This window comes from Anopheles maculipalpis, chromosome X (genome assembly GCF_943734695.1).
Source record: "Anopheles maculipalpis chromosome X, idAnoMacuDA_375_x, whole genome shotgun sequence".
Classification (NCBI taxonomy): Eukaryota; Metazoa; Arthropoda; class Insecta; order Diptera; family Culicidae; genus Anopheles; species Anopheles maculipalpis.
Genome location: NC_064870.1, coordinates 2,682,365 through 2,706,921, shown reverse-complemented (window position 1 = coordinate 2,706,921; position 24,557 = coordinate 2,682,365). Strand labels below are relative to the sequence as shown.

The following is a 24,557-nucleotide window of genomic DNA, read 5'->3' as shown; positions in this document are numbered from 1 at the left end:
TCAACGCGCGCGCATTCTCGCGTCCGTTTGCGCATAATCTCTCCTCGGTTGCGTGCGCACTATGGGCTGTGGTTATGGGGAGAAAAAATTAAACAAAAAATTTCCTTAATATGACAAGCAGTTTTCTTTGTTTTCCCGCGTTGTATTTAATATTTCAACAACGAATCAAAGGCTTCATTTACGGGGTTTCGATTTAATTATTTAAGGCATCGAGTCCACGATTTGTAGACTAGTTTGTTTTGTTTTTTTTTTATCAGTAAAAAAACCAGTGGAAAACATTTTGATCTTCACATTTTGGACCACTGTGCGACAACGTGAGCCGCTCACGAATTCTCACGGCGCGCGCGAAACCGCACTTGTGGAACGATCCCGCGCTGAACGAGCCGCCCGACCGTGTTAGTGTCCCGGTGCCAGCGTAAGGCCAGAGTAGTAGTGCTGTTGCAGCAGTGCAGCTTCCGTGAGATTTGGAAAATCGTGCGCGGCGAACCTGTTGTGGATCGTTTGCTCGATTGCTCGATCGGCCCTTTCTGCTGCTAGTTGCTAAACGCGGTCCCGCCCGTCCCTCCCGAGGTTTTTCGATCGAATCGAGGTTTTTTTTTGTTTCGTTGTTTGCTAAGGCCTGACCGGATTTAGGATTTATTGCTGCTGTCTTTTTCCCAGTGTAAAGTGTGTGTGCAGTGTGTTTTTTTTTTTTTTGTTGTGTGCATCATCACAGTGACGAATTTACGCTCGATTGCGGACCCAGCACGAACGGTCACGTGTGTTTGTGTATACGAGTGTGTATGTGTTTGGGTTACTTCTTACCCCTGTGTTTTACATCATTTGGAGACACCCGTCCCGAAATAATCTGCCCGTCCGGGGAATCGTGATATTTAATCCGCACGCACATGCGTATCCTTCAACCTGTGCGTGTCCTTTATCGGTGTACGTGTTAGTGTTGCTGAACGTTACGCAGCGGCTTTTCAAACGGATGGCAAAGTTCATGCTGACTTATCTCATCCCGATAAAAGAAAAACTACAATCAAACGTACGCGCCAGTGTCCAGTGCAGCCCCCGACCATCGGAAGTTCTCGTTTGAAGCTTCGCAAGTTTAAAGGCGATCCTAGGCAGAGCCACCGGGATCAATTACATGCTCAGAACTCAGAAATAGAGAGTGCAAGTGAAAAGCATGCAAAGGAAAACATGGGGGGGGAAATGAGTGATCGTATGTGTTTTTGTAAATCTTTGTATCTCGCTCGAATGAAACGCAAACACCATTAGTATCCATCTCTTTTCTTTTTTGTTTAAAATTAACGGATATTTTATTCCACTTGAAATTGTTTCGTATTGGCTTATACGACATTGTGTATGTGTGTGGCGTTTGATTGTGCCCGTAGCTGTGTGTGTGTGCACGCACAGGAAGGACTGATATACTATCTTAGCAAGCAGCGCTTATAAAGGACAACCGCAAGAATGTATTGGGCAAGCTCATCGCTTATCTCCAAAAAAGGAGTTTTAGCAAACGAGCACGCTCACGATCTTCGCAAACGCGGTGGATGGACAGTTTTCCAACGCTCCAAAAAAAAAAACAGACAACACACACACTCTCTCTTTGTCTCTCTTTCTGACACACACACACGCGTGTGTCTCTCAGTGTGTGTGTGTTTGATGTGGTATATTTTTCCCTCGTCTTAATCTCACCTTTCAGGTGCTTGTCCGGTATCATTGATAAGCGATGCTTTGTTTTTGTCCACCGTGCGCACCCATTGTGCGTACGGCCCAATCCGATCCGCGACTCCATGGTCCGAGATAATCCGAGTGTGATCTAGCCGGAGCGAGGAAAATTCTGTATTTATGTAATCCATCCATCCGCTCGCTCGCCCATCAATAAAACACACACGCACCCAGGGAGGGGGGGATGGGGGGGGAGGGGGCGCTCGCACACGCATCCACAAACACAAACGCGCGCCAGAGATAGGAGACTGTGACGTATGTGGCTCTATATTGCGCAGGCTAAGTTAACATGGGCGTGAGGGTTCGAGCATCCGGGTGTCCGGCTGTGTGTTCGTTCGAACCAATCGGCCAGTTTGAAACGCCTATATCCAGCAGACAAGCGTGTGATTTTCATCCTCCCCGAGACTGTCTAGTGTGCACTAGGGGATGAACTAGGGCGCGTGCGGGATCTCTAAGAGACAGGATAGTGCACTCGTGAACTCGTGGATGTGTGTATGTGTGTGAATGTTTATGTGAGTGTGGCAAGAAGAGAGTAGGTGATAATTGAGAAAAGCAAAAGATTGAAGAGTCGGACCAAGAAGTAGTACGCGTGAGGACGAGGCCACAAACGGAAATTAACACCTGTGTCAGACATATTAGATATATATAAATATTATTCCTCTACACACACACACACACGCACACCAACACACAAGTAGATACAACTAATTTACACATACAGATAATTCATTCAAATTAGCCGAGTATTACAATATGTATATATCTTTGTATGCACCTACGACCGCGTATTATAGCGAGAAGCAGAAAAGAAAACACATATACATATATCTACCAAGAACCCCTCCATCCACCCCGTTTTAATATAAGAGGGCCGTTTATATAAAAATAGATATTGAAGTGATTTAGTAAGCGGATTTTCGATTTTCCAATCATGGCCGAAACGTACGAGGAGTACGAGGAGACGCACCATGTCACCAGAAAGTCCGTGACCACCTTCAAAATCGAGGAAGTAAGTAAAGGAAGTTGATTTTTGCCCTTACTGCCCGCCCTGCCCCGTAAAAAAAGCCCCCTCCCTCCTCCGCCTGCTTTTGAACAGCCAATGTGCTGCTAGAGTGCTAGAGTGCTAGAGTGCTTGCCTGCGCTTACTAGCAAGCCGGCGATGATACTGCAAAAGTCACGATCCACACACACACACACACTCTTCTCGACATTGCGCACATTGCAAGCCCCGCTTCCAATACATTGTGTGTGTGTAGTATATTTATTTTCAAACGCTTCTATAACCCAACAAACTTCGGCTAAGTGTTTTATTTTACTGTTACTGCTTTTTCATTTTATTTAGCTCTTCTGCGCTTCTTTAGTTGATTCTCGGCGCCAACTGCCGCCTACTACCCGCTTTCGTTTGCCACCTGGCGGTCTGCAAGTCTTTCGATGTTGTCCGTGCGACTGGTGGAAAGCTTTAAGTAGGACTTTTTGATCTAGTAGCCTGGTGCAGGAGGTGATCGAGTGGGTTAAGGGTAGGATGCTACTGATGGTTGACGGGTAATCTTTGGTCCCCAGCAGCAGCAGTAGCAGCTGCTGTGTCTGCTTTCTTTCTCACACACCGTTATTTTTTCTCGCTTGACTTCGATTTTAATATTGCGGCTTATCCACTCTATCTACTTGTAGCTCTTCCGCCTCTCTCTCTCTCTCTTTCTATCTCTCTTTCTATCTCTCTCGCACGATCCAGCAGCTTGTGCTGCCGTCCTCTTACCGTACCGTACTAACAGCTATACTCCCGAGTCCGTCGCTCGTGTTCCATTAAACCCAGCGAAAGACTTGGGAACATCGCATCAATCCGTCCTATGATCACAGCTGTTTTTTATTTCGCTTCACCAGTCAGACAGCCGCATTAAAGTGAGGCTCAACTGAGAATGGGATTTGGTTGCCTGTGCAGTATGCGCTCTCTAGTATATCAGAAGGTTACGGCAGTTCACATCTTCTGGGTGGTATTTATCTCTCTCTCTCTCTTCCCGTTTTCTTTTGCTTTTAATTCGATTACTGCCGCTTGTACTGCGGCTGACGGGACACCACAATGGCGGTTAGCACACGCAAGAGCGCTAACAGTAGTGTACGCAATGCATACAACCGCGGGGCAACGCCGAATAACAACAGGCTCCTGTGTTTGACTATTTTTAAATGTTGATTCTACTGGCTTGCCGATCGGTGACTTGACGACTCGATGTTCGGTGGCCGGTTGCGATCGGCGCCATACCCGCATACGCACACACACACAAAAAACCCACCAAAAACGAAAGATGATCTTTTCACGTACGCACGAACGCTCACACAGAACGGCGTCAGCGTGGTGACACGGCGAGAGCATTCCCACACGCCTGATGGAGTCGCTGTTCGTGTTCAGAGTGGCCGCAGGGAAAGAAAAAAACTGACCTGATGGGGTGTAGCGAGTTTTCCGGCGTACGACAACGAAACGAACATCATGCGCAGATCGCGCGGGGCTATCACAACGCTACGTGTGTGTGTATGTGTATTTTGTCTGTATTGCCTATTTGTTTTAAATATACCGTACAGATTTAAATATAGATAATACATCTTAGCGTAACGAGCCAAAAGCAGCGGGCCGCGTACGCTCATAACCTCACAATATTTTGTCCACACGCAACATGGCGGCACATCTTCCGCATCTGTCGCACGATCGTTAATGGCGCGCGCGTGTGTGCCCGAGTGTTGGTGGATGTTGCGAAAACTTTAACTGTATTGACCCCTCCCGTGTGTTCTATCAATTGCACCTTGTTCCCATAAATTGGGCCCACCAGCACAGCCGATTCGCGGCGCGTTTGTCAGGAAATAAAATTCCACCCAGTACATCTAATGGGCAATGAGCGACTTTATGTGCTGCTAGCTTTGGTGCATCTCGCAACCAAAGCGAAGCGGAAACCTGACACGAGTCTGAGCGCGGGTTTTGCGACTCTTCTCGTTGAAGCTCGTTTAAGCCAACACCTGACGGGCACCCTGCTGATCGTCAGGATGACCTCCAGTGGAAGGGTGTTGACACAATTTACTGTCCCGTGCGATAGATCCACTGGGCGGTGGATAAACATAACCTAGCCTGCGCGTTTGTCGTAAACAGCCGACCGACAGCATCCAGCACCCATCCCTACCACCCTCTCCCTCCCAATCTGGTTAGGACACAAGGACACAGATGGAACACATTGCGCTTCATCTGGTAACAGCGTGCATGCGAAGCAATTCTGACCATGGCCTGATGATGGACGAACCAGCCGTTGTGTGGGTGTCTGTACAGCCGTTTGAAGGGAGCCAGATATTGAACAGGGACGCAAGAAACGGGACGCGACAACAGCACACACACACACAAAGAAAAAGACGGACCGTGAAGTCTCCGGTGAAAGGTTATGTCTTGTTGGCAGCAAAATGACGACAATGGTTGGTAGCTGACGATGGACAAGTTCAAAACCACAGCAGGGGGATGTTCCACGAAAAAATGGTGGTTCGATCTCGCTAAATGATCTTGCTCGCCCTACGTACCATCGCTTACCCATCTGCCACGAACCGACACGGTTGGCAAATGATGATTTGTGTGCGTGTTGTTATGGTTGTTGTTGGGGGAGAATGTTTCACCACCCACACCCATTCTCGATTCGACAGGCCAACGAGATCGCATCATACGGGGTCGTGGGGAGGGGGTTTCTTTCGATAGCGAGCTGCGTTTCTGTGCTACTGCGTCTCTATTGTGCGTCGGTTTCGGATGGTTCCTGGTTGTTGCGCTCGGATGTTGACTTTGGGCACGTCGTTGGCTCACAGATTCTATTTCGAAGTTCGGTTTGCACTATTACCGCGAAGATGCGTGTTGAACGGGGGTTGGCGGGAATGGCGGTGCTAATCAAAACACGCCTCCCGCTCAAAACCGGGGACGCTGCTAAACATGGGCGTTGCGGTATGGGACCTGACATCCTCGGGTTTCTAAAGATACTTATGTAACCTGCACCAGCAGACACTCCAACGTAAACGTCATTTAAGAGAGAGAGAGTGGGACAGAGACACAGTACAGCCGAATCAAGTGAAAGAATCTCGAAACTGGTCAGGTTCCTGCGAGCTATTTCCGGTGCAGTTGTGGATTCTGTGGTCGACAATTGCTTTGCTAACAAAGCACTAACAGGCAGGCCCTCTCGTCTAACTTTTGGACACAACTAGACGCTGCCAATCCAGCATCCAATAAGCTCCCAAACACACTCTAGCACTCGCGTCGCTTCTGCTGACCTCCTTCTGCTGACTTCCACGCACGTGGGTGTTATGTTCTAGCTAGCCATTTTATTTCTCTTACCCTTACTCCCATTCTCTAATCTAGGTAAGTTGTGCCACATGCTGGGCTTCAATCAATCGAACTTCCAACATGCACAAAAAAAAAAAAAGATAAACAAAACAAAGCCAACAAGAATTGAACGACGTAGCTCCGGGTGCGCCTATCAACTGCCAACACACTACAATGACACAATAGAATTTAATCAATCAACGACAACAACGTGTGTGTTTGCGCGCATCCACCAACGGTCACTAGTGTTCCCGACCGCTATTCCCACAACCACAAACCATCAGCCCATAGTGGCGTACATACACACACACACTCACACACACAAACAATGTATTTTTTGCTCTTCACTCAAATTCCTTCACTTGATGTTACAAAACAGTCATCAAACAGTCCCATCACTTTTGTGGGGTGGCGCTCCGCAAATGCTCGCCATTTGCTTGGGAACATGTGCCCGGGGGGGTTTTTTTTTTGCAGTATTAGAGTTTACTGTTAAGGCGGAGACCCAACTACTACAATAGTTCCACTACTCCATGGGCGAGTCAGAAAGGGGGGAGGGAGAGAAACCGATTTGATTTTGTGTGAAGTGTTTGCTAGCGACATCCGAGGAGTGGAGTAGAACTGGATGTTAGTTGTTTAATGGCGGGAAGAAAAAAATTATCGTGATAGCATTACTTAGCCGCTTGTGTGGCAGTACAGATGTAGACGAGTGTTGCAGTATGTAGTACGCTTTCCAAATGCTTGCCACGCCAGGCTGGCCCACCCGAGACGCTCTGGACCGTAGACGTAGGCGAACGCCAACGGCCCTGCAGCATAGTTAATGCGCTTCTGCCCTGTGGTAAATTCTACCTACCTAGCCATTCTAGATCTTCCAATCTGGCCCGCTTCACTTCAGCCCACATTCAGCCCCGAAGGTACCAATCGCTAGGAAGTACCCCACGTGCCCCCACACTTGAGGGCACTTCGGACTGCAACTGGAGTGGAATGTCGGGCTGTGTAAATAGTGTGTATAATGCTCATCGTTCTGTTCGAAAACTGTAGCACGTTCTGCTCCATTTAGACGCGGTAACCGTCACTGGCCCACGTGCGTGCAGTGACTAGGGTTCTTGGTATGCTCCTGCCCTGACATGCGTGTGCCTACCCGTACATTATGCTCTTTCTTCACAATGCATTCCTATTTCCACGTTGCGCAATGTGTTTTCTTCTGCAGTTGTACTGCTTCACGAATCACTTACCTTCTTCACGCTGTCGTACATGTTTGCTTGGGCTATTTCCGTTTGATCTTGACTCCACGATGCGACTTGGAGAATGGGCGCATCGGATCAGCTATACTTCACCCTGATGTTGCTTCCCTTCCCAACGGGGGATGAGGGTCAATGTTGTCATTTGCTTTGTTCTTGAAGATCGATGTGTTTTTGTGTAGCTCCCCTTTCCCAGTGCTTTGCTGATGTCAATTGTTCCGGGTTGTGTAGAGGTCAGAACGAATCGAGAGGGAGGGGGACGGCTCCAAAACGTTACCTTCTTTGGGTAACATCTTGGGTAGCGAGCCGGCGAGATTTCTCGTGCGAGCGTGACCTCCAAACGATGCTACGACCACGACTACGAATTCATCCAACGCTGTCGGAAAAGGGTTACCTTTTCTCACGATTCCCTTCTTTTGTTTGCAAAATGATCTCTCACCTTTTTGTTTCTTGGAATGCATTATTGAAATGCTTTTTTTTGTATTTTACACACTAAAGAACGGCCAGGCCGTATTATTTACATAATTTAATTGTTCGACGAATTAAAATACATTGAAAACTTCGTTTTTTTTTTAAAGTAGATGAACAATTCCACTACCCTGCCTTCACCTTCAGAATTGTAGCGGTTTTTTTGGACGCAAAAAAACAAAAGATACAATTCCAATGCCGTTGCAGAAACGAACCCCCACACTGTAAACAAGCACCACCTGGCGCTATGCTTCTGACGGATCATATTCAATTGGCTAAAGAAAACATAAGAAAACCCGGTGTGTGTATGTGTGTCAGAGCAGGATAGAAACATAAACACAGCATAACATTTCTGATACTGTAGCTTCTGGAGTTTGGGGGAGCGGGTTGGTTTTCCTCACACAAAAGTCCTCTTTTTTCTTGCAACCCTTTCAACGTGCACACTCATTTATCGATGCAGACAAGATGCAACCAACCCTTTATTTCTTGAGTGGTGAACGTTGTTGCTTCGGTGGCTCTGTCTCGCACACCCCGTTCCATCTAATCGATTTGTCAAAGCGCTCGAAGTACTCAACGTACGCATGTAGTCAGCGGGTCCAGTCAGTTGGTAGCCGTCACCCGAAGTGTGTACATCGGAGGAAACGCGTACGAGAGCGTGTAGTGGCGCGTTGTTAGCGAGCGTACGTGTGTGTGTGTGTCCCGTGTGTGCTGGACAGTTGCGTAGTTTGAAAGGATCGACACTCTGGTGCGCTGGTGGCCCTGTTTTTGCTGCTCCAGTCATTGTTGTTGTTGTTAGGGCGTGTGTGAGTGGTGAAGTCATCATCGTCTGCAGACAGTAGGCAGAGTGGGTTTCGGGCCAACAGCAAAACGTCTCCAGTGTTTTGCCAGTCGTTCACCAAATATCCCTTCGTTAGTTTGTGTGTGTGTGTGTGTTTTTTATGCGATTCATTGACCCCTATTGCGAAAGCCCGTCCGTGTAGCATTGTTTGTACAGCGTGGCGTGTGTGTGTGTGCTTGTTGTTTCAAGTAACCCGAAAGAAAATATCTTTGGAAGAACAATAGCAAAAAAAAGACACCTCAGTAAGAAACAAAGTACCGTTTTTATGCTGCAGTTGGGTTCTCACACAGCACACACACGCACACATGGTGCATATTTAGTTTTGGGCTTGTGTGTGAATTCATCCCCTGTTGTTTCTTTTGCACCCTCTCGAACCGAAACCGAAGGTGTGACAGAGCCAGCGAGTGAGAGAGCGAAAAAAGGCTGCTAGCAGCTACTGCTCGGGTGTGTGCATTTATGCGCGATGCAGTTTTTCTTCCCTCCTTAACCTCGATAAAGCGTCCGAGCGTTAAAGAAAAGAGGAAACAAAAAAAAAATACACACCCCAAATACACCGTACGTTGTTCTTGCTGGCGCGCATCAGCCTTGTTTCGCGCACCGGGTGAAAGCCAAGACATCACATCGCCGGGGAGGGGGGGAAGGAAAAGGTGGCCAGGTTTGATAAGAAACCGTGCGGACAATTTACCTCGCATCTCCCTCGGTCGGTAGCAGACCCAGCATAGGCCGCGCGATAGGTTGCTTGATACAGCCCGAAAGCATCGCGCCCATACTTGCTTGAATCATCCACCCGGTTCGATTGGGTGGTGGGTTGCAGATACACACACACGCGTAAAACTATTTTACTGCCAATATATTGCAAATGAGTAATATTTGGTGCTGTTAATTGGTTTTTTTTTCTCTACAAAATCCCCTTCTTTTCTACCCTATCCATCAGCGTGTCCTGTTTGTTCTTGTAGCTGTATGAGTGTGTGTGGTGTGCGTCTGTGTGATTGAGAGCAGGCAAATTGTTGGTAGGTGTGCGTGCGTCCAGGGTGCACACGTGGGAACCAGCAAAAAAACGGGCGCAAAAGTGAGATCATTGAAAAAAGACCGAAAAGCATACATAAACCCAAGAGAGAAAGGAAAGTCCACGCTCCCCCCCCTCTTCCCAACATAGTGGAGGGTGCGTTCTTTTTGCTGGAAGAAAATCGAATACCTCGAAAACCCGAAAACAGTAGAGAGAGAGGAAAAAATCCTCACAATCACACACCCAGATTACGCGCGCGTGTGTGTGTGTGTGAGTGTGCGTGTGCGTGTGTGAGTCAACCTGCGTTACCTACTTCTACTTCTCCCTTCTTCTCTACTCTCTTAGAGCAACATGGTAAGCTTTCAACCGTAATCATAATTTCCACTACCACCCAAATCACACCCCCCCCCCCCACCTCCCAAAATTTATGTTTTTGACCTCCACCACCAACCCCCAACAATCCATCGTTCACCTCATTCTTCCAGCCCGACTATTTCGTACGGTATAGAGCAACGACACACGTGTGTGCATTTGGCATGTGTTTATGTATGTATCTAAGGAATGATATTTTTTATTTTTACCCAGTTGTTTTACTGTTTCTTTTACTTGCCAAAAACAACCCTCTCTTGAATAGCAGCAAAAAAGATCTCCCTTACAAACAAAACAAAAATAATGGTTATGTGCATTTTAACTGCACCTTGCATCCGCCTTCTACCGACCGGTACCAAAGGGGTGGGCCACCCTACCCGCGTACGCTACCCACAACACCAATGGTTAACTGACGACGTTCGGGAAAATTAGCGAGCCGCGATCATGTGTTACATTAACGGATTTTGTTGGTCTTTTGATTGATTGTTTGTTTGCACTGGCATGCATTATTGTGTTTGCTAAACAGGCATTTGTGTGTGTGTGTGTGTGTGTGTGTGTGCGCGCGCGCATGGCTGAGGTATTTGCGAGATCGCGAAAAAGAAAACGCCTTTTTTTTGTATTATTCATCCGAGCTCACAGTAACTCCACTCGCATGTTGTCGTAAAGGAAGGGAAGGGTAAGAGAGGAAGAGAGAAAAATGGTGCTTTTACTGGAAAAAAGGGTCTTAGATAGGTTCCTTGGTTTATCTCGGTCAACGATGAGATAATGCGGATGGAAACGAACAAGAAAACCGTTCACTTTTCTCAAGAAGAACCACTTATCAGGTCAGCTCCTATTCCCCGCTGATGAGTAGTTATCTTACGTGGGCTTCTCCATACAAAATGGTGTTAAAAGCCACCGGTGCAGGGGGGGTGGGGATTGGTAACTCTCTCTCGATCTAAAACAAACCTGGTTTTTTAAATTGCTATTCAAAATAAGATGAAATATGGAGTCAGCTAGGCGCATTAAGGGTACCTTGATACCTAGAGCCAAATCTGGACTACTAGAGCTAGCTGGAGGTAGAACTGCTGGAATCTGTGGCACTCTGGTTGCGATGATTCGGATAATAAATAACATGTAGAACCAGACAAGAGTTTGATATTAGAAATAAGCATGTCCAGCTTTACCTGTGGAATGTCCACTGCACATTGACCAGCGTTGAGCACGTTTGAGTTCTACCTGGAGACATCTTTTTGAAGAGAGTCCAGAAATTGGGTCCAGAAAAGTTTTTAATTCTAGCATGATCAGGGATCTACTCTCTAGAGGACCTTAGCAGGTTGTTGAGCTAAGAAAGAACCAAGAAAACTTGTAAATCATCGCTGTGCTCTAAAGTAGAGCATCTGAGTGTATCCCAGATACACTTTTAATTTTGTACGTACAACATTTTCTTTTAAATTGCTAGAAATTGTGCCTTCCGAGCAATACCCGTTGAACCATCAGCTTAGGTGAGGTGGATCCATAACTTAATAAAGTAGAGCAGAAAATTATGTTCTCCCACCCAGTAACTACCGGAGTAAAATGGTCTGCTAATAGCTAAATTACCTATTCCCCGTCCCGTTTGTTACACTGAAACAAGTCTTTGCAAATAGGATTGACGAGTGTGTCGTGAGGTAGGCACCGTACAGACGTTATGAAGTAGAAAAGATTTTCTAGTCGGGGGGGGGGGGGGGGGGGGGAAGCAGATCGTGACAAAACTAGCTTTAGAAGGGAGTTATGCATGGTGAGGGTGAGATCATACGGGATCGCCCCGATCCGCTCCTCCCAAGCTTACCCAACCGTTCCGACAACATGTCTGAGCTATGTTTCGTTGCGTCTGCACATGCACCACCATCACCATCATCATCGTTTTATGACCCTCCATACCGCACGCGGCCTCAATGGCTGTCGGGGCTCGAACTATTCCGAACAGACTTACCAGTAACCAACCGCCAACCTTATGCACTGAGCATGAAGCAATAAAACATGGCTACTTCGCTGCCCGGCTCTGTCGCTGACGCGAAAACATGCATAGAGAGTGGGTTCGAATCCCTGCTTGCTACGGAATCGAGCGAAGCATTCCATTGCTACTGCTGCTTTGTGTGGGGGGGGGAAGCAATCAAATGTTTTAAGATGGGGTTTTGCGAGACATGTTGGTGCTAACGGCACCGGATGTGGAGAGAGCGGAGCGGTCATTTAATTATGCTGTCACAGCAGGCGTGAAGCAGGCTGGAAAAGGAGGCCACCACTATTATTTCCATCTGTCATAACTTCTTATACTTCTGCTACACTATACTTACTCAACCCTCCTGCCATCTCCCGCCTCCCACATCTACACATACCAACACAAAGCAACACATCACCCATCTGTACGATGGACACTCTCACACCGATCAGCCCGCTACTTGTTACTAGTGCTAATCACGAGCCGAGCGCGTTATTATGTGGCCTGTGTTGTGTTTTCTTCTTTATTCTGTGTTTTACTATCAAATCGACAACGCAAGACGGTGACACTAGAGACACCACTACAACTTCTGCAACAGAAACACAACAGACGTGACGTGTATTTCTGTGGTGTCTGCTTGCAGGCGCTACGGATACGTCTCCATCCCCAACGCACGCGTGCAAATGCGTGTGGGTGTATGTGTGTGTGACTGTGCGCACGCTAGAGGGCTGGACGCTCCAAACGTTCTCCACTGTCCAATGTGTTGTGTTGTGCTGCCTAATGTCGTTTTGGTACCAAAACCAAACGAAACTAAACGCCACTTTTTTCTTCTCTCCTTCGATCCGTCCGTCACCGATGATGTCATCCACTACGGGGAACCCTACCAGACGTCGTCGTCAACCACCACCAAAACCATCACGACACCGGCCAAACTGTACGGCAAGGATGTCGGCGCGTATGACGATATCGATGTGGACGAGCTGCTCGCCCAGCTTTCGCCGGAAGAGATTACCATGCTCGCGAAGGAGGTTGATCCGGACGTAAGTGGCTGCCAGCTCTTACCAGTAGACATTCCGCGCCACTTAACCCGTTATCGTTTCCGATTCGTTTTCCAGGATTCGTTTTTGCCACCGAGCCAGCGTACCAACTACGAGTGTGATAAGGCTCCAACCGGGCCGCTCGATCGGAAGAAGCTGATCGATCATATTAATAAGCAAGCGCTGGAAACACCGGACCGTCCGGAGCTGGAACCATTCGTGCCAGGTGTCGTTCGTGGCAAAAAGGTAACAAACGTAGTTTTCATAGTTGTTGCATGCATTCAGGCAAAATTTTAATTTCCCCATGGTTCCATACGCTTCCAGTGGATACCACCACCACCGCCGGCAAAGCTTCAGGCAGCCGACGAGCAGATCGCCATCGATCTCGGCGACGAGTACGAACAGGCACTGACCGATGCGACGCAGGAAGAAATCATCGATCTGGCTGCCATCCTTGGTTTCCACTCGATGATGAACCAGGACCAGTATCATGCCTCACTGCTTAACAAAGGCCAGCCGGTTGGGCTCGGCTGGGATGGCATTACCAAGTCTGCCATACCGAAGATTTTCCCGGCCGAAGCACCGAACACGACCGATCCGGAGGAAACGATCCAGCGCATCAAGAGCGACGACAGCAAGCTGGTGGAGGTGAATCTAAACAACATTAAGGTAAGGAAGCGACATTAAAAATGTCTGAGGCACAGTAAATGATACATCTTTCTGCCGGTGGGGGGGAAAAAACAGACCATCTCCGACGAGCAGTTCGACAAGCTGTTTGAAGCGCTCAAGTCCAACACACATCTAGAGGTGCTGTCGCTCACGAACGTTGGCCTGACGGATCGTACCGCACTGATGTTGGCCACCGCCATCGAACAAAACCACGCCCTACGGGTGCTGAACGTCGAGACGAATTTTATCAGCCCGCCGGTCATCGTGACGCTGGTCAAGAGCCTTCTTACCCAGATGACGATCGAGGAGTTCCGTGCCTCGAATCAGGTATTCCGCCCTTCGAGGATCCATTTCAACCGACGCAAGCGGCCCAACAATATTAACATCTTTGTGTTTTTTTTCTTCTTCTCCCACGCTCTTTATCTTCCCGAACGCGCCGCCACGGTATCACCAATCAAACGATTCACCTCGCCACACCAATCAATTCGACACTCAAACTTTGCATCGGGCTCAAATGGCTGGTGTTTCAACCACTAGCGATCGCAAGTGTTCGGTAACAAGATCGAGATGGAGATCACGGAGCTGGTCGAGAAGAATACCACCCTGCTGCGGCTGGGTTTGCATTTGGAGTTCAATGACGCCCGGCATCGGGTGGCCGCCCATTTGCAGCGTAACATTGACAGAAGTGAGTATTCCGGGGTGCATCACACGGGGAACGCAAGGCGCGTTACCGTTTTACGTATATTTACATCTTTATTTTAGCCTCTCTGTTGCGTTTTTGCATATCTGGTATGAGGAAGTGATTCGGGTGGGGAACGGATTCCTCAAGAATTTCACTCAAGTTGTCTGTAGGACGCTTCGTTAAAACCATTTTCAGTATTAATAGTTTTTAAAAAATCCTTTGGGTATTTGTGACTTGAGACTGTGCGTCTCAAGTTCTAATATTCTCTTAAGCTTCGTCGAATGACTTCCCACATGTTCGTGTCCGGTTGTCCGGTAGAACGTTACGTCCCCGTGACGCTAATTCTAGTATCGTGTTGGCTGTTTACCACTGCACCTCCTGATCTGATCTTCTTTTATGCTCTTACCGTTGCACAACTGTGCTGCATCCGGCACACTCTCACTTTTTCTCGCTGTCCAGACGATCCGGAACACTGCCATCCGATACCGTACTACCGGTTTCTGCACGTACCGATACCGACCGAGCCGGTCCCTACGAAACGAACCTGGGATGAGCTTCCGTAAGCGTGGATGGAATCCTATTTCGTGTCCTCGCCCCTCCCCTGCGCAGCATCCCCCGGTTTAGTCCTCGTTTAGTCCATTTATTTTTTCGCAGTGTGGTTTCCAGAACTCGTGAGATCTCTGTCCGATGGAGCAGGTTCGTTTGATCTGTCATTTCTCTTTGTCTCTGTCCTGGTGATCGCTAACATTAAGCGAAGTTGCCCCCGTTCATCCATGTCGGGTCGTTTGGTGATAATTCTTGTGCAGGATGTGCATGTCATATTCCCACCGATTTTCTTCGGCGTGTGTGGTCCTAATGTGTCTCCCTCTTCGGTGTCTGAAACAAGTGTCTTGCACGTATAATTTTTCGTCGTCTGCATCCCTGGGGCACGCGTTCTCGAGTTGAAGTGAAGTAACCAGTCCCGTTTGTTCTTAACCAGGAATATGTTAGTAATGAGAGCAGGAAGTATTCACGTGATCACAATCTTTCTTGAAAGAATCGCATTTTTTTCTCATAAGAATCACTGTTCTGATGCAATTGCGGGTGCACAGAAACATACGCAATGATGTTGTTTAATGCGTATATCATCTATCTGTATATGTGTCATTTTATTGTCTCTTGTTGCTCCTAGTCTGTACCCTTGTATCCTTCTTTCTACTCGTTTTCTTTCGTCGACTTTAACCCTCGCAATCTGATGGACGTGCGTTCAGTGGGCGCCGCCTCGTTGTGTTTTACGTTTACGTTTTATTGTTTTACTACTTTTCTTCTGTTGTTTTCTTCTTTATCACTAAAACCTACTCTCTATGTCTTTCGTGTTACCTTTTTTTTGTCCCTTTTTTTCCCTTCCTGTTTTTTCTTCTTCTCTTTCTTCATTATGAAACATTTTACGCCTTTCGCCTTAAAAAAAATTACAATACAAATGCACACATATACATACAAAATCATTCTCTGCTCGAATCAATTTTTCTCCAACAAACTAAAACCCACCCACATACATCTTCTACATCCCTTTTCTCCTCCAACACTACACCCCACATTCCCCCACACTCCTTGCCCCTTTCCGCCTCCCTTCACAACTTCCGCTCACCGCACCAAAACTACCCCTTAACCGACAGTTCGAGTCGATAAGCGGGACGGACGCTCGTCCCGCGGCAGTTACTATCGGCCGGTTCGCATCGAAGAGGAACAGGAGCTGGCCGAAATGTCCGACGTGGAGGAGGAACCGGAAGAGGAACCGGAGGTCGAGGTGCCACCGGCGGACTACGACGTCGAGGAGGATCCCGACAATGTGGTGATCCGTCCGCCACCGTCCGACGACGAAGATATGTAATTTGTTGTTCGCCAGTTCGTACAAGGAGGCGCCCTAAAGCCAACATCTCAAAACAAAAACGAAAAGAACTGCAACACCTCCACGCACACACACACACTCACACATATTCTACCTCCTATTGCAAAAAAAAAAAAAACAAATCTGGAAATGCAAAACCGCAGTAGCTTGAAGCGCGCGTACCAAACCTAATGCTGCCGTAATGTCCTTCTGTTCTTTCTTCTCCAACAAAACGAAAAAGAAATTTAAAACTCGCTCTTTCTTTGCGTCGCTCGCTATCACTCTGTGTGTCGCACGCCATATGCCCAAGCTAACTAAACTAGCTCGCCAAGCGATCACTAGCAAACAGTTGTTCTGCGTACACGATGCTGATGATGATGATAAGGATGGCAATGTTTCCCAATAGAGAGCCAAGTCTTCCGCAAATGTGCACAGCGTTCTGTGTTTTTTTCTTTTCTATTTTTCTATCACATGCATCTGCCTAATTCTTCTATTTCCGTTGGCCATTACTCACATACCGACATCCACCAACACACGCCCCGGCCAATCCTTAGCCAACATTTTTTTTCTGTTTTTCACCAAGTGATGACAGCAACTAGTTGTTAACTAAATCCCGTGCCGTTTTGGGCATGCAAGTGTACTAAGTCTCGGTCGGTGGCTGATCGTTGAGTTGAGATCGTCTGAAGGTATGCAAATGCTATTAGCAGTAAGATTTGACAGCTATGTCACGAGCCGGGATAATACTCAGATTTGAAGTAGCGATTAGCCATCGAGCAGACAGACACAAAAGTATGCAGCAAAGGTTTGATTTTTGTGATGTGTTTTTGCGCGAAGTCAGTTCCTCCTTTTCAACAATTCTAATTGTTCGCTTAGTACATAATGGTTTGCGTTTTTTGGTAGATTTAGATGATTGTTTGCAAATAGTAGCGTCGTGTGCGTTCTTCGATGACTAGAGAGAGAGAGATTTTTTTGTGATGAGACGAGTGAGTTTTGTTTCTAGTTTATAACTTAATTTTTTCTCTTTTTGCTGCTTTCGTTCGAAAAAAAAATCCTTATAATGCTAACAAAATCATTGCCATCCTGCTTTTTCATTTATTTGTAAAGGCCTTAGAGAGCCTCTGAGACTACATTCGCCATCTTGCCATCTTGCTTTGGATGTACGCATTTCTGACCCCTTTGAAGGAAGATGCTCCTAGTGTGTGTGTGCGTGTGTGTGCGCATTAGTGCATTTAGTAAACGTTTCTCTTCGTCGGCGATTTTTTTTTCAGACTGTCCCCTATATTGTTTCACCTGTCTTCTCTGTGTGCGCAGTGCATGTGCATGCTTGGTCGTTGTTTTTCCGTTCCCACCTCTCAAGCGGCACGCTCCGCCACGAATCTGCGGCATGTTAATGTTTCACCAGACTGCTAGTATTGTGAGAGCTTTCGCGTTCTTCATTTCCACCTGCTGTTCTTTCCCACCTCAATATCAACTCTCGATTCAACCTGAATCTTTCTCTTGCAAAAATGGCGATCAACACATATACAGATAGAAGAACCCGAGTTTGTCGTACGGTACAGGGCGCTTATTATGAGAGCAAAGAAAATATATAGGTGTCCATTGTTCCCGGGTCCTACTTTCCTCTTCTGTCGCTGATCTATTGTCATGAGTTGTACTTCAACTTCCTGTGCGCAATACCTCTTTCGAGGCCAGGCAACATATAAAAAAAATCCCGCGTCCACACTTACATCATCACATCAACAAAACCTACTCCGCGAAGTACCTCCATATGACAGCAGGATGAATGAAGCGATCCCTCCCCACAACACAAAACTTCTACTACCACATCATACTCAGTGTTATGCTTGGACACTTAGTGTGCTACTGTAATGTAATTTCGTTATTATCATCATGGTTGTGCATACATTCTATAGCTGGATTAGCGAATCTGCGGCAAACGTTTCATTGTTTCAGTCATTTAATTATAATGTTGCATTTTGGATGTGTCTTGTAGCTAATAGAAATCGCCTTTCTAGACGAGAAACCACCAATTCTCGTCTATTGGAACGTCGTTGGAAAATGTTAACGTTTCGTTGTTAAATAGTTGTATAAAAAAGTCTCTCCGTCAGTCATACACACCCAGCCACACATGCTTCAGTTACACGCAGCACCTTCGCCACACTTAAACACTGCCGTAGATCTCATGTTACCACCAAATGTGGGATAGGGAAGCGTTTGGAGGTTGCTTTGGTATGGGAAGGAAGGAGTTTAATTATTTTTTAAAATTATTTTTAGTTAAATGAAGCCCTTCTTTGGAATAGGTACAATCAATAGTCACCGTGCGAAATAGTCGAATGAATTCGGATGACTCTAAGTCTATGTATATTTGAAGGATATTTCCAAAAGGCTTGGAGCATCCTTTGCTTCGTAATGAGGATTCCCTCTTCAACTACTTGATATCAACACGTCTAGGAATCCATTATATTGGCGGCTTGATCTTGCAGATCGTTAAGCCAAGAAGAACTTACAAGGTCGAGAGCATTTGATTAGAAAAAGGAGTTTTATTCTTCCAATAAGGGATTGAGGCAGTTTGATGCCCGAAATGCAGTACTGACTATCCAGACTACGGGTAAAGTTAAGGCAAGGAACCCAGAAGTAACAGTCCAAGGCCTGCTAAAGTTGAAGTAACCGTAGTAAGGATGGTTAGTCCTGCATTATAGGTGGACGAATATTTACGGCTATCTTAATGTTGGATCTGTCACTCCCTCCCAACCAAAGCGGATCTACAAAATCGCCTACGAGAACAGCAGCGTAGATCCTCCCTCGAACGCTCCAAACGCCGTCCCACACCACCATAAACTGCCATTACCGATTCTCTATATATGTACCCCGCTCCCTGTTCTGTAAATTTGTAATTGTGTACTGTCGTATCTGTATCACACACCCACAGGAAGTTTTTTTGCGTTTGTTTTCTTTTTTGTTTATCGTTTTGTTTTGATTTCGTTTCATTTGAATTTCTTTTTTCCCCATTTTTTCCTACTTCCAGTAAGAAAAAATCTCTCACAGCGGCTGCAGTTTAGATTTTTTCAAAACATGCATAGGAAACAAACGACCATGATACAGTGAGAGGAAGAGAGACGACCCATCCGCGCGGGGTTTTCACACGTTGTCCCGGCGATGCGATCATCTCGCGCTCGTCTACCGAACCTCTACTTCCCCACTGCAACACTCTTCACGACCTGTTACTACTATTACTACTACTACCATCACCACCACAACCACCACCACTACTACTACTACTACTATTCTACCTACTACTATTACTCAGCACAACTACAGCAACATGTAAAGCAAAAAAACGAAACTATCGGCGCAGTTTACTACCACACACACAAGCGAGAAGCTTCTACCACCTGACAGCTGTCAATGTAAAGCCAGGGGATAACCTAGTGGTTCGGTTCTGTTTTCAACTCCGAGTGGGAGGCAAAAGTCGAAGCAAAGAATACATTTAGAACCTCTTTTTTTCCCCAACTTTCTTACATATAACCCCGTATGAGGGTATGAGATGTAAAAGTACTAAAACTATAGCAAGAAAGCAACAGAACTGGTCCAGTTTTTGATCCAGTATGTGTGTGTGTGTGAGTGTAGTTGTTCGTGCTTGTATAGAAGGAACCGAAAAACACACATAATTATTTAATGCAAAAGCAGCAAAACTTGAGACGAGATTATCTTGCCCGGAGGTATACTATGACCGTGTTTGCCATTATTCTACTATCGCCTCTAACGACTTTCCTCTCACCATGTTACCCTTTACTGTGGTCCCTTGTGTTTGTTGTTCTTTGTAACACTTTATAAAACCCTATAAACACTTTTTGTGTTTTGCTTTGGAAAGTTTTTTTTTAATCTGTCCCCCTCCCTCCCCCCACCTGGCTGGGCGGAGCGGATACTCTTGCGCGAGCATCGGTTGCTCATTCAAGCCAATATTAATGCTGTTGCGTGACACAACCAGCGCCCAAAAAAGTTTGACACAAGCTTCAAGCGGTTTCGCATTAACCGTACCATACCGTAATCTATTAATAATAGGAATGCGATTTCACACCTCTATCTGCCACATCTATTTCCGTCAACTCTTGTTTGTTTGGTTGTTTTGTTGCATGATTTTTTTATGTTGATTGTTTTAGTTTCGAGTTTTTCAATCCATTTTCATGTAATCACGCGCACAAAAATTAAACACACACGCATCAAAGCACTCACCACTCTCACACACCGCCCTCTCCTCCCACAGTACAATGTTCTGCTCGTCAAAAGTCCTACTGCAGTAAGCACTCCCGTTTCCTCATTCTTTCGCTCGTTTGTTTCCGTTACGCACCGTGCTCCCCGATCAACTTTCGTTTTCACTCATCTTTCCTATGTCTGCTATGTGCACCACAATTTTTGGGGTGAATTTTTCCCAAAACATAAGGTCATCCTAGACGCCCTATATACGTTCGTTCATATATCGATTTATCACCATTAATTTTATTCATCAAACTACCAGTATCATCGTGAAGAAGAAAAGGAGATGCTCTACATGAACCAAACTAGAGCGTCTCTCTATCAACTCCCATCTTCTCTTGACTTTTCTTGGCAGACACCAAAAAAAAAAAAAAATCATCATCTTGTTTGTTCCGTTGTGTTGTTTTGTTTTTGCTGTTGTTCCTACAACCGTTTTTTTTGCCTTCGATGACGTGTTGTTTTTGACTTGCTTCGATTATTAATTCGTGATTGTTTTATCCGCTTGTTTTCGTTAATTTTTATGGTTCTTCTTTTTCCCTACCACTTATTAATGATTACTTCTCTAAACACATTTTTCTCTTGTTTTTTTTTCTTCTTTCCTTCCCATCTTTTTAACTACCATCCCTACTTACTTTGGCTTTCTTCTTTCTTCTGTTTTCTCTCTTTCTATCTGTACGGCATGAGTTTTCCTGATTTGATTGATTTATATATTATTTATATCTTTTTTCTTCTTTTTCTTTTTATTCTTACATTTTTATTCCTGCTGGGTATGCAAACAACGTTTCGTTTCGCCGTCGAATACGCTTGTTGACATCTTTATTACCCTTTTTTGTTGTTCTTCTCCGTACTTGCTTACTATCCAACATGGTGAACCTGAAATCCACACACATATAGCACGAAGATCACACTATAAGATAGCAAAGAATGTAATTTAGTTTAAAACAAACCAAAAACAAAAATGGTCCAGGAGATAGTTTTGTTGGTAGCAATAGACGGTTGGCCAGTTTCAAATGTAAAAGTCTTCACCTTAGTAGTGTTTTGCGAAGAAAAAAAGGTTGACAGATAGTGCAACTATTTCCTCTTTTTATTTTATTCATGTTTGTTTGCTTTATTTTATTTAAAACACAAATTTCCCTACTCTTTTTTATTTTGGCGCTTGTAATACGCCTCTTTTAATTCGCTTTATGGACTTTTTTTTTCTTAAAACCAACCTCGACTCAGTTGTGCTTGTGCTTGAGCGGGGCGTGAAGAATGTGTCGGTTTTGTTTTTATATAATACAACAAATTTGAAGAGGTGAGGAGAAATTGAGACAGATAGTAAGGTGGCGTATGAAAATATACTATTAAACCAAAAAAAAAAAAAGGGAAGGAGAAAAAATATTTGAACTTCATCGATAGGAAGAGTAGAAGGGAGAAAAATAAGGGGAAGTTTGCAAAAGCGTAGTAAGGTCTTTTCATGTATAGTTTTTTTGGTTTTTGTTTGTTTGTTATCCATCACACGTCATATCTATAAATCGAACAATCGGAGTTCCTGTAATGAATTTGGTTTAAATAATTGATACAATATTAATTTTATCACAAAACATAAAAAAGAACAATCTCCTTTACGATACAGCATTCAGCAGTAGCATGCTGTTTTTTTTTGTACAGTTTTTACCCGAACTACGCGGTGCTCTACTAAACGCAGGTTTTAAAGAAAATTTAAAAACAATACTAATAATTTCCAGTTGAAAACGCGTTAGAAAATCAGTGCGATAAACAATTTTAATCATTTGAAATGTGTGTGAATATCGTTCAAACATTATTTTAAAAAATTCGCACAAAGAAATATGCTCGAAATTACTCTGCTCCACATTGTCCGCCTAAGTCGGGTAATTACTGTACTTGAGGGGAAATTGTGACATTACACAGCCACCACAAAACCCTGCATACGTGTAGTGTCCCTCGTAGAGACTCAATTGCTATTGATTCGCTTAAGAAAAGGAAAGGAAGAAAAGTGTGTATAGGTAGCGTATAGTAATCGAGTCGTTTGCTCATTCAATGTATACAGTTTTATCCCACACAACCATTGTACCGTTTAATACTCATCTCACACAACGCTCAACCGCCCTCCGGTGCAATTGCAGCAAACCGCACCACAACTCGTCATCCTTTCCCGGCATAGTGAATGTGGATGGTGAGTAGTGTACGGTGCTGCTGTCAAATGTGTACTATAGAAAGAGGGACGCGTGTGTAAGAATTAAACATCCTATTATAGACACAATCAAAATAGGCTTTAGGCTCCTGCCCGACACCTGTCAGTCGAGTGGGTGTAGTGTTTTTTGTTGTTGTTGTTGTTGTTCTCGTCCCTCCCAACAAAACTCCCTGGAGTGTCCCCTGGAGTGGGTAGTGTGGTTCAATCAGCCACTTTTGCAGTAGTGCTGGGAAGCGATATAGTAGTGGTAGAACCACTGTAACCTTCCAATCACACCCGTATCGCAACTGACAGAAGCGTGCAAAGAAGGGCACACAGGCAGAACAAACTATTATTACCAAAGCGAGTGCACGCGATCGCGTGCTTCAGTTTTCCATTTGTTTTTTTTTTTTTATTTTTGTTTTGTTTTTGGGTTTTAAAAAACTTTCCCCGCGTGCTTACCTGTGTTTTTATGTATACATGTATGTATAGCGTTGAATATATATATTGCATCTAAAGTTGAAATTGAATTAAAATTGAATATTAAGTGTGAACCCCACACATAGGGTAGCAACGCCCAATATTTGATCCTCCGGTGCCCCAGATCTTCCAACCTCTCCTCTCACTTTTGTTTGGTTTGAGGGGTGTTTGGTAGGGAGGGTTTGGTGGGGGATAGGCGAGGGTGGAAGGAATAAGGGAAGGAAATTGTAAGGGAATATTAGCGAGAAAAAGAGAGTGTGCAAACAACGTGCAGTGTTGGTGGTTCTTCGTGTTGGAGCAACTTCGTTATTGGAAAACGCGCATTGGGTTGTGGAAACCCGTCTTTTGCCTATCTCTACGCCACCGTGCGTGTGTATGTAGTGTGTGTGTGTGTGAGCTAATATGTGGCATCGGCAAAGGTCCCTGGGTGGCGGGGTCTGGTGACGGTGTTCCTGGTGGAGGAGGAGTATATGAAGACGGAAGCTAGCTGTCGCGTGTCTATCCAACATCCCTCGTCGGACGTTGCTCCTCGGGCCATCCTCGGGGAAGGCAGCAGATCACTCAGACTCCACTGCGAATTGTGTATGATGGTTTCCTTTATTGACTCTATTACTGATGCAACATTTGCTGCTAATAACTCTGTGCGTGCGTGTGTGTGCGTTTGCTGTTATACTAGACTGTAAGACGATTTTTCTAACAGTAAGTTCTAACCAGATATAGACCGTATCTTGCCTAGCTAACATGGACACCTTTAGTACTAAGCGCAAATGGCATGTACTAGTGTAAGACAGCATCCACTAACACTGCCTTAGAAATACTGCTGATCCTCTTCATCAGCGGCTGAGAGATTCGCAAAATTTGCCTAATACCCTAACTGCGGCATTTAAAAAAACCCGTTTTAGACCCTGAATATCTCCTGGATCGACGTGGCGTGTGTGTGGCGTTGGTCCAACATATGCCATGTCTCTCTTTCGCCTCAAAGTAAAGTTTTGTCCGGTCATCCATATTTGCTGACATCCGCATGACAAATAACGCAGAGTTTTGATATGTTGTTTTGATTGTTTTGTGTTTGCATACCCACTACTACTCAACCTCCACCGGTTTGCAGCCGAACGGAAACTAATGATATTCTTACTTCCTTCTTCCCTCACAGTACGTCAGGCGCGTCTTACCCAGCGCAAATAGACGTGCGGCTTACTCAACTACAACACAAAAAATACCCCCTCGGAGACACAGACGACATAGGAAGTACCATCAATCTCTCGCATGCTGCACCACGGCTTTCGGAAAAACGCGCGCCCGCACCAAAATCAAAGAGGGAAAGGAAGAAGCAAAATACACCCACACACAAACAAACCCATTTTCGACCAAACCATTTGGAGCTCAATCGGACGACGCCGCGAGGGTCTGTGATGTAGTCTACGTTTGTCTCTGTGACCTGAAGAAGCGACGACAAGCTAAATTTTAATTCGT

The 24,557-nt window shown here is 45.5% G+C and overlaps 3 protein-coding genes across 7 annotated transcripts in view; 2 read left to right on the top strand and 1 right to left on the bottom strand.

Annotated features, from left to right (window-relative positions):
- LOC126562339 (uncharacterized) overlaps positions 1–24,557 on the bottom strand; it is a 171,362-nt gene that overhangs the window by 96,835 nt on the left and 49,970 nt on the right. The window lies entirely within an intron of this gene.
- Positions 1–24,557, top strand: part of LOC126556132 (fasciclin-1) — a 353,811-nt gene that overhangs the window by 321,088 nt on the left and 8,166 nt on the right. The gene's annotated exons all lie outside the window — the stretch shown is intronic.
- On the top strand, positions 2,588–24,301 carry LOC126557674 (tropomodulin-1). Of its 5 annotated transcripts, none has more exons than XM_050213532.1 (8): positions 2,588–2,722; positions 12,810–12,962; positions 13,038–13,205; positions 13,284–13,628; positions 13,704–13,955; positions 14,166–14,313; positions 15,966–16,176; positions 19,203–19,529. In XM_050213532.1, the coding sequence occupies exons 1-8, from the start codon at positions 2,645–2,647 to the stop codon at positions 19,234–19,236; spliced, it is 1,389 nt and encodes a 462-aa protein (XP_050069489.1). In that variant the 5' UTR covers positions 2,588–2,644; the 3' UTR covers positions 19,237–19,529. The 5 variants fall into 5 exon arrangements, with proteins under 5 accessions (XP_050069489.1, XP_050069522.1, XP_050069514.1 ...); XM_050213541.1 differs by lacking the exon at positions 2,588–2,722 and adding an exon at positions 9,825–9,947 and having other exon boundaries at positions 19,203–19,528; XM_050213565.1 differs by lacking the exons at positions 15,966–16,176; positions 19,203–19,529 and adding an exon at positions 24,238–24,301 and having other exon boundaries at positions 2,589–2,722.

Excerpts from the sequence above, each read along its gene's own strand:
- LOC126557674 (XM_050213532.1), top strand. The coding sequence starts at position 2,645 with ATGGCCGAAACGTACGAGGAGTACGAGGAGACGCACCATGTCACCAGA. Across the intron at positions 2,723-12,809 it reads CCACCTTCAAAATCGAGGAA|ACGTCGTCGTCAACCACCAC; the intron begins GTAAGTAAAGGA and ends GAACCCTACCAG. Across the intron at positions 13,629-13,703 it reads TGAATCTAAACAACATTAAG|ACCATCTCCGACGAGCAGTT; the intron begins GTAAGGAAGCGA and ends GGGAAAAAACAG.